At 38.6% G+C, this 15,041-nt stretch overlaps 1 protein-coding gene across 1 annotated transcript in view; it reads left to right on the plus strand.

The window, feature by feature from the left end:
- RRAGD (Ras related GTP binding D) overlaps positions 1-14,632 on the plus strand; it is a 37,025-nt gene extending 22,393 nt beyond the window's left edge. Inside the window, exons 6-7 of the mRNA XM_059941594.1 lie at positions 5,561-5,709; positions 11,678-14,632. Coding sequence (XP_059797577.1) covers positions 5,561-5,709; positions 11,678-11,829 — 301 coding nt within the window. The 3' untranslated portion in view covers positions 11,830-14,632. The remainder of the gene's footprint in view (positions 1-5,560; positions 5,710-11,677) is intronic.
- Positions 14,633-15,041: the final 409 nt, after the last annotated feature.

Raw genomic sequence — 15,041 nt, forward strand, 5'->3', positions numbered from 1 at the left:
TCATTATTTTGCCATATGGTAATTAGACATAAGTGGTAAGTTGTTCATATAAATGATGTTAATCAGAGTTACTTTTATCCAGCTAAAACAAACACGGGGAGGGAGGGATTGGGCGGAGGAGGGAGCAGGGCCTTGCTGGTAGACTGCTTTTCTGTTGCCGAGTGCAGTGCTCCTGGGAGCCCGCCTGGTTCAGTAAGAGCCAGTCTGGGTATGGGTCACAAATGGGGTGTGAGTTATGGAGTTTCTTGAGACTGTTTTCTGGAGCAGCCATGAGCCAGCCCATGTGGCCTGCAGGGGCTGGCCGGGGATGCATGCCACAGCCCAGGAAGCTGGCAGCCCTGTAATTGGAGACCCCAGAAGCAGGTGACCTGGTCTGCTCAAGAATCTCAGCTGGGATTCTGAAAACATATACACAGTTTCAGATAAGGGAAAAGGTACAAGACGTGCTCCTTTGCCTATAAAGAAAGGATACATAACTGATTACATCAGTGTCTTCAGAGGGCCCAATTTTGATCATTAAGGCCATATTAATAATGATAACAGCAGTTAGCATTTATTGTGCATTTTATATGCTCTCAGCACTATGCTTAGCACTATATATGTATTATTTCATTGCATTAGGAAACTTTGAGGTAATTACTGTTCATGTACAGATGAGGAAATTGAGGCTCAAAGAAGTTACTCAATTTGCCCAAACTTATACGATAAATAAGAGGGCTGGGATTCAAACCCAAGTCATTTGTGTTTGCAGGCCACACCTCTTCTTAAATAGACCAATTTATTTATTTAACTTTTTATTTTGAAAAATTTCAAATCTATAGAAAATGTGCAAGAATAGTACAGTGAACTCCTGTGTACCCTTCACTGGGATTCACCAATTTTTATCAGTTTGCCATATTTGCTCTTTCTTTCTTTTTCTAATACAGTCGACCCTCCGTGTGGGTTCCACATGTGCAGATTCAACCAACCAGTGGATTGAAAATATTCAGAAAAAAAAATGCCAGAAAATGCCAAAAAGCAAAACTTGGCTGCGTGCTGGCAACTATTTACATAGCATTTACATTGTATTAGGCATTAAAAGTAATTAAAAGTGTATGGGAGGGACTTAATTGATATTTATAGGGCATTCCATCCAAAAACAACAGAATACACTTTCTTCTCAAGTGCTCATGGAACATTCTCCAGGATAGATCATATCTTGGGTCACAAATCAAGTCTTGGTAACTTTAAGAAAATTGAAATTGTATCAAGTATCTCTTCCAACCACAATGCTATGAGACTAGATATCAATTGCAGTAAGAAATCTGTGAAAAATACAAACACATGGAGGCTAAACAATACACTACTTAATAACTAAGAGATCACTGAAGAAATCAAAGGGGAAATAAAAAAATACCTAGAAACAAATGACAATGAAAACGCGACGACCCAAAACCTATGGGATGCAGCAAAAGCAGTTGTAAGAGGGAAGTTTATAGCAATACAATCCTACCTCAAGAAACATGAAACATCTCAAATAAACAATCTAACCTTACACCTAAAGCAATTAGAGAAAGAAGAACAAAAAAACCCCAAAGTTAGCAGAAGGCAAGAAATCATAAAGATAAGATCAGAAATAAATGAAAAAGAAATGAAGGAAACGATAGCAAAGATCAATAAAACTAAAAGCTGGTTCTTTGAGAAGATAAACAAAATTGATAAACCATTAGCCAGACTCATCAAGAGAAAAAGGGAGAAGACTCAATAGAATTAGAAATGAAAAAGGAGAAGTAACAACTGACACTGCAGAAATACAAACGATCATGAGAGATTACTACAAGCAACTATATGCCAATAAAATGGACAACCTGGAAGAAATGGACAAATTCTTAGAAAAGCACAACCTTCCGAGACTGAACCAAGAAGAAATAGAAAATATAAACAGACCAATCATAAGCACTGAAATTGAGACTGTGATTAAAAATCTTCCAACAGACAAAAGCCCAGGACCAGATGGCTTCACAGGCGAAGTCTATCAAACACTTAGAGAAGAGCTAACACCTATCCTTCTCAAACTCTTCCAAAATATAGCAGAGGGAGGAACACTCCCAAACTCATTCTACAAGGCCATCATCACCCTGATACCAAAACCAGACAAAGGTGTCACAAAGAAAGAAAACTACAGGCCAATGTCACTGATGAACATAGATGCAAAAATCCTCAACAAAATACTAGCAAACAGAATCCAACAGCACATTAAAAGGATCATACACCATGATCAAGTGGGGTTTATCCCAAGAATGCAAGGATTCTTCAATATAGGCACATCAATCAATGTGATAAACCATATTAACAAACTGAAGGAGAAAAACCATATGATCATCTCAATAGATGCAGAAAAAGCTTTCAAAAAAATTCAACACCCATTTATGATAAAAACCCTCCAGAAAGTAGGCACAGAGGAAACTTACCTCAACATAATAAAGGCCATATATGACAGGTCCACAGCCAACATCGTTCTCAGTGGTGAAAAACTGAAAGCATTTCCTCTAAGATCAGGAACAAGACAAGGTTGCCCACTCTCACCACTATTATTCAACATAGTTTTGGAAGTTTTAGCCACAGCAATCAGAGAAGACAAAGAAATAAAAGGAATCCAAATTGGAAAAGAAGAAGTAAAGCTGTCACTGTTTGCAGATGACATGATACTATACATAGAGAATCCTAAAGATGCTACCGGAAAACTACTAGAGCTAATCAATGAATTTGGTAAAGTTGCAGGATACAAAATTCATGCACAGAAATCTCTTGCATTCCTATACACTAATGATGAAAAATCTGAAAGAGAAATTAAGGAAACACTCCCATTTACCATTGCAACAAAGAGAATAAAATATCTAGGAATAAACCTACCTAAGGAGACAAAAGACCTGTATGCATAAAACTCTAAGACACTGATGAAAGAAATTAAAGATGATACAAACAGATGGAGAGATATACCATGTTCTTGGATTGGAAGAATAAACACTGTGAAAATGACTCTACTACCCAAAGCAATCTACAGATTCAGTGCAATCCCTATCAAACTACCACTGGCATTTTCCACAGAACTAGAACAAGAAATTTCACAATTTGTATGGAAACACAAAAGACCCTGAATAACCAAAGCAATCTTGAGAAAGAAAAACAGAGCTGGAGGAATCAGGCTTCTGGACTTCAGACTATACTACAAAGCTACAGTAACCAAGACAGTATGGTACTGGCACAAAAACAGAAATATAGATCAATGGAACAGGATAGAAAGCCCAGAGATAAACCCACACACATATGGTCATTTTATTTTTGATAAAGGAGGCAAGACTATACAATGGAGAAAAGACAGCCTCTTCAATAAGTGGTGCTGGGAAAACTGGACAGCTACATGTAAAAGAATGAAATTAGAACGCTCCCTAACACCATACACAAAAATAAACTCAAAATGGATTAAAGACCTAAATGTAAGGCCAGACACTATAAAACTCTTAGAGGAAAACATAGGCAGAACACTCTATGACATAAATCACAGCAAGATCCTTTTTGACCCACCTGCTAGAGAAATGGAAATAAAAACAAAAATAAACAAATGGGACCTAATGAAACTTAAAAGCTTTTGCACAACAAAGGAAACCATAAACAAGACAAAAAGACAACCCTCGGAATGGGAGAAAATATTTGCAAATGAAGCAACTGACAAAGGCTTAATCTGCAAAATTTACAAGCAGCTCATGCAGCTCAATATCAAAAAAACAAACAACCCAATCCAAAAATGGGCAGAAGACCTAAATAGACATTTCCCCAAAGAAGATATACAGATTGCCAACAAACACATGAAAGGATGCTCAACATCACTAATCATTAGAGAAGTGCAAATCAAAACTACAATGAGGTATCACCTCACACCAGTCAGAATGGCCATCATCAAAAAATCTACAAACAATAAATGCTGGAGAGGGTGTGGAGAAAAGGGAACACTCTAACACTGTTGGTGGGAATGTAAATTGATACAGCCACTATGGAGAACAGCATGGAGGTTCCTTAAAAAACTAAAGACTGAACTATCATACGACCCAGCAATCCCGCTACTGGGCATATACCCTGAGAAAACCATAATTCAAAAAGAGTCATGTACCACAATGTTCATTGCAGCTCTATTTACAATAGCTAGGACATGGAAGCAACCTAAATGTGCATTGACAGATGAATGGGTCAAGAAGACGTGGCACATATATACAATGGAATATTACTCAGCTATAAAAAGAAACGAAATCGAGTCATTTGTAGTGAGGTGGATGGACATAGAGACTGTCATACAGAGTGAAGTAAGTCAGAAAGAGAAAAATAAATACCGTATGCTAACACATATATATGGAATCTAAAAAAAAAAAAAGGTTCTGAAGAACCTAGGGGCAGGACAGGAATAAAGACGCAGACGTAGAGAATGGACTTGAGGACACGGGGAGGGGGAAGGGTATGCTGGGACGAAGTGAGAGAGTGGCATGGACTAATATATACTACCAAGTGTAAAATAGATAGCTAGTGGGAAGCAGCCGCATAGCATAGGGAGATCAGCTCGGTGCTTTGTGACCACCTAGAGGGGTGGGATAGGGAGGGTGGGAGGAAGGGATACGCAAAAGGGAGGAGATATGGGGGTATATGTATATGTGTAGCTGATTCACTTTGTTATAAAGCAGAAACTAACACGCCATTGTAAAGCAATTATACTCCAAAAAAGATGTTTAAAAAAAAAGTATATGGGAGGATGTGTGTAGGTTATATGCAAATGCTGTGTCATTTTATATAAGAGACCTGAGCATCTGCAGATTTTGGTATCTGCTAAGGGGAATCCTGGAACCAAGCCCCCCCATACTGAGGGATGACTGGACATGTTTGTTTTTGCTGAACTAATTGGGAGTAATTTGTAACATGATTCTATAGGAATCATGTCCTATAACAAGGATGTTTTCTTGTAGGATCACAGTTTTAATTTTCAAATTAAACTTATTTAACATCTCTGCATCACTCTATTATCTAATATAGAGTCCATTTTCAAATTTTATCAAAGGTCCCAATTCTGTCTTTTATAGCAGTTTTTTGCTGGATCCAGGATCTAGCCGAGCATTTTGCTGCCGTTTCCCTTCAGGCTGCTTTATTTTGGATCAGTTCTTCACCCCTTCTTGGTCTTTCATCAGGCTGTGCTTTGGACAGCCTGGTTATTCTGTCACGAGAGAAAACAGGAAGCCCTTGTGGGCCACGGAGGGGAGAAGAACTAACCTCCATCCCTCACCTGTGTTCCTCAGGTGCCTGGAGAGTTGCCCAGCTGACACACCACACTCAGTGTGTCAGTAGGAAAGTGACTGTCATACGCTGTGTACATTCTCGTGACTGGGGGTTTCTGAGCTCTTTAGCCGAAAGGCACTGCAAGTGTAAACTCCCTATCATTATGATTATCATTCTCTGTGTGAAAGCCGGTCTCCGTCGCTGGGTCACAAACTGAAGTTCTTTCTCAATGGTCAAATATGTTTTGGTTTCTGTCCCCATTTAGTCTCAAAGAAGATGGAGCAGGAACCCCTTATGACAAGGAGTCAACAGCCATTATAAAGCTGAATAATACAACAGTTCTTTATTTAAAAGAGGTGACCAAGTTCCTGGCTCTCGTTTGCTTTGTCAGAGAGGAAAGCTTTGAAAGAAAAGGTAATTTTTTGTGTGATTTAAATGAAGCATTTCCATTCAGACGTTGAATGCGGGGAGACAGCAGTGTGCCTTGGGAGGCTTCCAGACTTTAGTCACAGACCCCTTTGGCTCCTGCCCACATCAGTGGGGTTTTGGGATCCGTGAACCAGCCTGCCCTCTAGTGATGCAGCTGCCGTGAGGTGGTAGTGGAACCAGACCATCCTCCCAGGGAGGGGCCTTAGCTTTTCTGGGAGCAGAGCCAGCTGGGGCGTTGTTGCCAGGCTGTAGAGTCTCTTACCCCGGAGAGGGCCCCTAGCCTACAGGGGGTGCCAAGGCCTCCCTCTTGGTCCACACCTCTGGAAGGTATTAGGGACCGTGTGACCACTTGTCCTCCCCGTGTAAAGGATGAAACTCATACAACATTAAAGCTAGATGTTATTTAACTTCTGTTCAGCCCTTGTCCATTCTTTAGTCCTAAAACACAGGGACAGCATCGTGATTTCAAAACAGGGAGATATGAATATATTTAATAACATCACCAAATATCTTTTTAGGACCAAATGCAGTTTTATTTTGAAACAAAAGCAATTAACCCTCATAAAGATACTCATATTCCCCCGCCCTGCCCCGCACCACTATGTAAACTGGGAAATATCAGTTTACTGATGTAGCTAGGGATTTTTGCTAGTAATTAGGGGATGATTTACCCTAAATTCCCAACAAAGTGGCAATAGTAACATTTTCTGAAATAGCCTTTCTTCTTCTTATATGCAATACATGTTCATTATAAAAATACTTTGAAAACTTAGGAAAGTATAAAAAAGTCAGTTTCACCATCTAGAGCTAAACTCCATGTTAAATTTCTGGGATTTTTTTTCTCTTTCCTTTTCTCCCTCCCTCCCTTCCTTCATCCCTTCTTTCCTTCCTTTCTTCCAACAAAAGTGGTGCCATATTGCCTATATAATTTTCTATCCTGTTGTTTTCACTTATTTATATCATGAAAATCTTCTTAATTCATTGAGGCTGAAAACATGATTTAGATTTTTATTACTTCTTTTTGTTACAGAGTAATAGATTCATTTAGAAAATTTAGATATAATAAATAAGCAAAAAAGAAGTAATTATTGATAAGCTTCTCACTCACATAATCACTCTTGATATTTTCTGTATAACTTTCCAGTTTTTTCATAGATATCTCTATATATGGGATTATATAATAAATATTACTCTATAACCTTCACTTAAATTATTACAGACATCTTTCCAATTCATTAAGTCTTTTTTTAACCACGTCATTTTAATGATTAGTTTCTTCTCTTGTTAGAAATATGTGTTGTTTCTAGATTTTGATGTTATAAATAATCCATAATGACCTTCTTTCCACTAAATATTTGTGTACATCTTTGGTTATTTCCTCAGGAAAGACTTCAACAAATGGAATTACTTAGATCAATACATTTTGGTAGCTTCTAATGCATATTACCAAAATGTCCTTCAGAAAGTTTTTACAGGTTTATGCTACTAAGAGAATATGAATGTGTCCATTTTGCTTTATACTCATTAATATTGGGTATTAGCATTAAAAATTGATAATTGAAAACAAATTTACATTTTTTCTGCTTCTTAGTGAAGTTGTGTATTTTTTCCTGTATTTACTATTACCAGCCAAATTGCCTGTTATGTCCTTGGCCCTCAAAACTTTTAATTAAATGATGGTAATCTTTTACTTTTTATTTTCATCTTGCTGAAACTAAGAACAGATTATATAATGGATTCATGGAATTTTGAAGATAGACGGGACCATCCTGTGTTTCACTCTCTCAATTACTGATGATTTTACACAGACCCAGGAAATAGAAGTGACTTTCTCCTATGGTCATACCACCAGTGTATGGCAGTCTGGGCTAAAGATTTCTAGGCTTCTCCCTGTGTAGAATCAGTTCTGTGTATTGTGTTTTAAACCATTATACATACATTCCCTTGGTTAAAGATATTTCCAGAATTTATATTTGGTGATTAATATTTTATGTTGATTTTGGAAACTAAGGAAAGTAAAAGTAATGCAAATAGTACAACTATAGACCCCAAACTATCTAGGGTGATGACAGGTCCTAAAATTTAGGGTACAATAACATCAACCTTGAGAGCTTGTTTATTTTGAACTGATTTTAGACTTAACAGAAAAGTTGCAAAAATAGTATGTAGTTTATATATACTCCTCATCCAGCTTCCCGAAATGTTAACATGTTACATACTGTAGTACAGTTATCAAAGCTAGGGAATTAACATCAGTATAATACTATCAATATTAATAAAACTTACAGACCTTATTCAAATTTCACCAGTTTTTCCTTTTTTTCTGTTCCAGGATCCCAAATTGATTTAGTTATTATTTCTCCTAGTCTCCTCCAATCTGTATTGGTCTTTCATGACCCTGACACTTTTGAAGAGTACTCATCAATTATTTTGTACAACGTTCCCCAAATTGGGTTTGTCTGATATTTTCACACAATTGGAATGAGATTATGCAATTTGGCCAGAATACCACACAGAAATGATACTGTGTCCTTAGTGTATCATATGTTTATGATGTTGGTTTGGCTTATTACTGGTGATGCTGACCTTGATTTAGTTAAGATAGGGTCTACCAGGTCTTTCCCCTGGAAAGTTCCTACTTTTCACTTTGTAGTTAATAAATACTTTCAAACTATGCAAATCCTCTTTCTCCTCACACTTTTGCCCACTGATTTTAATGTCCATCTATGGTCGTGTGAGTTAATTTAAGCAGGAATTTCTCATGTGGATCTTGGGCAAGTTATTGTTAAACCACCTAGGGAGGATCATCTCTGAAGATAGGCAGATTCTGTAAAATTTATTAAACTAATTAGAAACCTGAGTATTTGTTTTCATGTGATAAGAGAGATAAATAGGCAGACAAGGTTTAACCCCATGATGTTAAACTTGTTTGCTTTTTAGGGTGACTAACCAATCTCCATTTGCCTGGGACAGAGGTGAGGGTTCCTGAAACAGGGGACCTTCAGGGCTGCAACTGGGAAAGTCCCAGGCAGATGCATTAAGTTGATCACCTTAGCTTTAGAAAGAGCTTGATGCTTTACATATGCATGAAGTGGTTCGATTTGTTTTTGCTGCTTTAATCTCAAGTGTTGACTCCTGCTGGTGCTGATAATCAACACTTGTTGGTTGACTTGTCCTGATGTTGGTCTCTGTCTGTGTTTTCATGGATGATTTCTGACTGCTTTGGCAGAAAGGGGAGGATAGAAAGCAGAAGTGGGATTCTTGGTCTTAGCTGCACATCGTAGGCACCTTGGGGAGGGAGGTGGTTTAAAAATATGGCCATCGAGGCCTGTCACAGAACAATTAGAACAGAATTCCTGGGAGAGGAAGCTGGGGTTTGTTAATTTTTAAAAAGTTCTCTGGATGCTTTTAATGTGCAGCTATGATTGAGAATCACTGAACCAAGGGAAGGATGTAAGACCATCCCATAACTGCGTATGGAGCTGAAGATAGTGCTTGTTCCGTTCATGTCTCTGTTCCTGTATTTTCTTTTTTTAAATAAATTTATTTATTTATTTATTTATTTATTTGGGACTGTGTTGGGTCTTCGTTGCCGCATGTGGGCTTTTCTCTAGTTGGGGCGAGCGGGGGCTACTCTTCATTGCAGTGCGCGGGCTTCTCATTGCGGTAGCTTCTCTTGTTGCAGAGCATGGGCTCTAGGCACACGGGCTTCAGTAGTTGTGGCACGTGGGCTCAGTAGTTGTGGCTCACAGGCTCTAGAGCGCAGGCTCAGTAGTTGTGGCTCACGGGCTTAGTTGCTCCACGGCATGTGGGTTCTTCCCGGACCAGGGCTTGAACCCGTGTCTCCTGCATTGGCAGGCGGATTCTTAACCACTGTGCTTCCAGGGAAGCCCTGTTCCTGTATTTTCAACTGCGTTATATGAAAGAGTTGAAATAAACAGCAAACTCTTTGTAGGCACTTCCTTTAAAAACCTCAGTTGTGAATTTTCACTTTTAAAGCTCCAAATGCAGCAAGATTACTGTTACATTTTATTTTATTTATTTTTATTTTTTAATAAATTTATTTATTTATTTATTTAATTTATTTTTGGCTGTGTTGGGTCTTTGTTGCGGTGCGTGGGCTTCTCATTGCAGTGGTTTCTCTTGTTGCAGAGCACGGGCTCTAGGTGCACGGGCTTCAGTAGTTGTGTCTCGCGGGCTCTAGAGTGCAGGCTCAGTAGTTGTGGCACATGGGCTTAGGCGCTCCGCGGCATGTGGGATCCTCCCGGACCAGGGCTCAAACCTGTGTCCGCTGCATTGGCAGGCGGATTCCCAACCACTGGGCCACCAGGGAAGCCCCTACTGTTATATTTTAAATGTGCACCATGAATAAATTGAGATTTGTCAGGAATCATCAGTAGGCTGGATCTGAAATTTCCCAAGTTGAATTCTAATTGAGCCAAAGTCCTCTAGCTAAGCTTTCTGCCTAAGGCAGTTGGTTGCAGGTGGTTCTTACATCTCTTATCCAAACTCCCACTAAATAAAATCATTTCTATGCTCCATGTTTCTTTCTTTTTTTGAAGTTCATGCTTTGTTTGGAAGATGGTTCCAAGAAATAAAAGTGAGGAAGTGGGGAAATAGAGAAGGGAGGTAGAAAAGCCATCCACAGTGGGAGCTGTATGCTCATTCCTGCTGGGGGAATCTCGGAGAAGCTGTGTGCAAGAAATTCGGAATCACACCCATTGGGCATGAAAGACTTCCACATTTGTCCACCAACTCCCATGTCCCATTGTGTGAGGGATACCCTCAGAAACTTTTATTTCCATAGCCCTGGTACCTGTCTGTGTGCCAAAGAAAGCTTCAGGCAGAGAAGAGATGCCCATACCTGGGCTTGCTTATTTCTTACTACTTTCTCCCTCTTGCCTCACTGGTCTTTTCTTGAGGAAATTGTCTCCTAGTTTTATTGCACTGTGGTCACTATCACCGCAGAAGCAGCAGAGGGCACCACTCAGAGAGTTTCCTGCTCCTGGAAGCTGAGATGGTGTTTCTTCCAGCATACTTGTGGTTGGTTACATGACTGCCTTGAAGCATTTCTCTTCTTGTCTGGAAAACAGTTCTTTTTTGGAGGTGGGGTGGGGTGGGGGGGTACTCTGGAAGCATCACCTGAGTGGATGGAAATAATTTTGGGACTAGTTATTTTAATAAATTTAAAGATAGTAAATGGAACCCACTGCCTTATCCTAATTGGTATAAATGTAATACTGCTCTCAACACTTTACAAGTTAGTGGTGATGATGAGAAATGTGCTCAAGACTTAGATTAGATTTTATTCTATTTTGTATCAATTCTACAAAATTCTATTGATTTCTGAAAATACAAGAAGATTCTCCACTACTATTCCCCATTTAAAATTTACTTAATATTGAAAAACTGAGAGTGTCACTGGTTGTTGAATTCCTGAGCTCAGAGTTCACCTGAGGTGATAATAACCACTCTAAAATCAGGGACTTTGTTTTCCCCAGGGCTTATGACAACGGCTCTGTGACCTTGAGATCTCAGCTACACTCCAAGTCAGGGTCTGCCTCCACTCAGAGTCAATTTAATAATACCTTTTGGGGAAAAAATACTAATAAGTATTTCACTGAAGATATATCTTAATTGTTCTTACAATCTTTAATTCTGAAAGATTTTTTTAAAAGGCAGTTCAATTGGTTCTTCAAACTTTTGGGGTCATAGACACCTTTGAAAATGTGGTATATACTCTGGAACCTTTCCTTAGTAAAAATATATATATTCACAAGACTTTGCCTGCAATTCCTGAAGCCCAGCTGCACACCTCCTAGAGAAATCTATAGATCTTATGTTAAGCCTGCTCCTCTACCGCCCCCTACTGGCTTGTCCTCGCCATAGCTGCCACGAAAAGAGATTATTTCTAGGCGGTACCTCTATAAATATTTTTTGTTTTCTTCTCCAGGGCTGATTGACTATAATTTTCATTGCTTCCGGAAGGCCATCCATGAAGTTTTTGAGGTGAGAATGAAAGTGGTGAAATCACGAAAGGTTCAGAATAGGCTGCAGAAGAAAAAAGGAGCCACCCCTAACGGGACGCCTAGGGTGCTGCTGTAGGTGAGGTTTCAGGAACATCTTTTGAAATCAGACCTTTCAATGAGGCTGCTGCTCTGTGTTGCACTAAAGGAAGAGGAAGAAGGAGATTGGGACACATGACATATATTTGTTGTAAAAAAAAAAAAAAAAATTCCTGCCACCCTCTTGATCTTCTCTTTTTTTAAAATAAAGTAAGCACTTTGAAGCAAAAACATATATTAACAATGAAGTGGAATCTACTGTAACTTCATTACAGAAATGTAAACTTTTATGGTCTGTAGTCAGAAAAAATCCTGTGTGAGAACTGCCAGGAACTGTATATATTTTGCACTTTTTCATGTTTTTTTTTTTTCCTCATTGAACTAAACTTTGATAAAACAACTTTTCTAGGCTCTTTTCTGTCCTTGATGTCTAGGACATGCATACCGAGTCCATATCTATAGGGCAGTCAGAAAGTAATCAAAAAGTGAAGCGTTGGCAATGACTTTTTATAAATTTGGGAATCTTTGCTACCAATTGTTGAGAAAAAACATTTTTCAGTGGAGGAACAGATTGGGGCAGCAAGCTCTAGGAGCAATAAGAACTGTCCCCTGTTTATAACTGATATAAATAGAAATTTTATAGAATAATATTAGCACCAAACTTATCTAAAAATTTCTATAGCCGTGACAGTGCTTCCCTAGTCGACCCTTTTTACAAAACTCTTTACCTCAACACACATCTCTATAATCATTTTATACAGAGAGGTTATTTCTTTTTGCTGCATTACTGTTCTTTAGAACTTTTGGGACCAGATTTCCAAAATGGTGCCGATCAATGGAGAGAAATCAGAATGTCGCTAAATTGCAGGGTTTCTGGAGGCTTTTCTGTACCCGCCACTCAGGCTAAAGTAATAACATCAGAGGTCACATGGTTTCCCAAATGTAGGTGATTGGCAACTGCAGATTTTAAAATATGTCCTATACAATGTTTGGCCCCTGTGGAATGAGCCTCTTACTGTGCAACATTGCAAACGTTTATTTAGGACCAGTTGTTTTTTTTTTTTTTTTTTGCATTGCTCCACGACCACAGGCAATATCTCAGTTCTCTGTCACAGAGCTGAATCCTGTTGGGCACATTTGTCACCTCTGACTCCCTCTCACCTGTGACAGTGTGCCTTGTGGACTCTGCCTGTTCCCACCTTATGATTGAACTAGAGCTCGGCTCTCCAGCAGCGTGTTCTGCATGGCTAAATAGCCATCCTGAAAACCTCTAAAGGTCAGTGGAAAAGGATGGCCAGAGGAGGCATTACAGTTAGCTTTGTGTCTGTTTCTATGAAATTCTTCCTCTTATGTTTACTTTAGGCCAACAGCAAGTTAAGAGATTCTAAATCTACCCCCATCCCAAACCATTCCAAGTAGATTATTCTAGATCCATCCCAAGGGTCAGAGCCCTAAGGAAAGCATGTTGGCAGGTATTAGAAAATGTACATATATATATATGTTTTCAGCAGAGCCTCATAGGGATAGCAATGCTGAACCTAGCAAAAATGGATCAGGTTCCTAAAGCAACTTGTTCTTGAAGCTATCCCACTACTATCTGCAGCTTCTTTCCATCCTCTCCCCTTCCATCCTTTTCCCAAGTCCTATTCCTTTGAGGCTGGTAACTGTAATTTAAGATGGTAGCTGATTGGGGTTTAAGGTTTGAGCCCTCCCAAGGGTCTGTGCATTTTGGAAGGAGATTTCTAAAAATCATGAAGGTGCCCTAACTCCCTTCCTCATGATTCCTACTCAGAAACACAGGTGGGTAGGAAGCCAGGGTTCCAGGGAAGTCTTTTTCCTAATTTCCAGACCTATAACCTGTTAGACCTTTGCCAACATGGTACATGGAAGTTATTCTTATAAATCTATTCTTTAATATTTTTTACACAGTGTTTCTTTTTGAATAAGCAAATAAAGAATCACTTTTCTAAAGTGACTTTATCCTCAAGATAGAGACATTTACCTATCTGGTAAATCACACATTACTTAGGTATATATGTTATTGTAACGAGGTGGAGCTTCCATTTTTAAGCTGGGTATATGATGGGTTTTTGTTAAAATGTGCCTTAAGAGCCTATTACTTCAAGAGCAAATGATTCTTTGGGGGAAAGGCAAAGTTAATGCTATGACATCAGACCCAAGTTCATGATAGTAAGTGCACTCTTTGATTAATGACACACTGATATATAGACTACTGCCTCAAAGCCGTAAGCATGGCAATGACCTCTTAGTTAAAGAGAAATGTAGGAGTTATATCTAAGCATTCAGTTTCTGAAGTCTGTGCTATTGGAATTACAAAATCTCTTCAATTCCTTTTTCATTTTATTTTTGATATGGGGCTTAGCTGACTTGTGTGTGGCCACCTTTTGGTCTCAAATGTAATGCTATAAATATGTATAAATATACAAAATAATGTATAAATACAAAGCCCAAATACATGGCTACAGTGACTGCTCTGGAACATTTTTGCTCATTTTTAAAGGTTGAGAACTTGACCTACAGGTTTCCAGGGCAATTAGAACTTCTATGTAGGGATGAGATTCTGCTTGTGAAGTACCATCTTTGGTTATTTTCAGTGATGTAGATTAGTGTGTATGACCAGGGTAGCGTGTTTCTGATGGAATATAAATCAAAAACTGGTTGACATTCACAGACAGTAATGTTTTGTGAACATGATATATTTTGGGCCCTTAAATGTAAAAATGCCTAAAAACACAGCAATATTGTTATATACGGGTTATATGAAACATACTCGAGAAAAACAGCTGAATTGTCTTGATTATTAAAGTATGGTATGCATTCAACTTATGCGGACTGGATGTAATTTGTAATCAAGTATAGTATTTAGTATTATGTTTTACTTTAAGCAGTACATTATTTATAACCATTGTTAAAGCATTCCTTTCAAGAACGTTAGCTGCCCATTTAAAAGCTTGTGTCATATGCTCCTGATTTGGTAACACTCTCATTTTATTTCAGGCATATTCGTAACTAATCTTTCTGGGAGCGGAATGGTCTCTTTGGTGAAAAGAAAGCACGGTCTTTCATGTTTGTGAGGTTGTTTACTGTATACATGCGTATCACTGCTGGGTTCCTTTAGATAAATGTGTTTGTCCTAATTAACCAGCTGTCGCTTTATGAAAATGAGGATAAATTGATCTGTTTAAGTTGGATTTACATTTTTATTTATTTTTTTAAACACTCGTGTCTCTC

The sequence above is a fragment of the Balaenoptera ricei genome, chromosome 12 (assembly GCF_028023285.1).
Source record: "Balaenoptera ricei isolate mBalRic1 chromosome 12, mBalRic1.hap2, whole genome shotgun sequence".
Taxonomy (NCBI): Eukaryota; Metazoa; Chordata; class Mammalia; order Artiodactyla; family Balaenopteridae; genus Balaenoptera; species Balaenoptera ricei.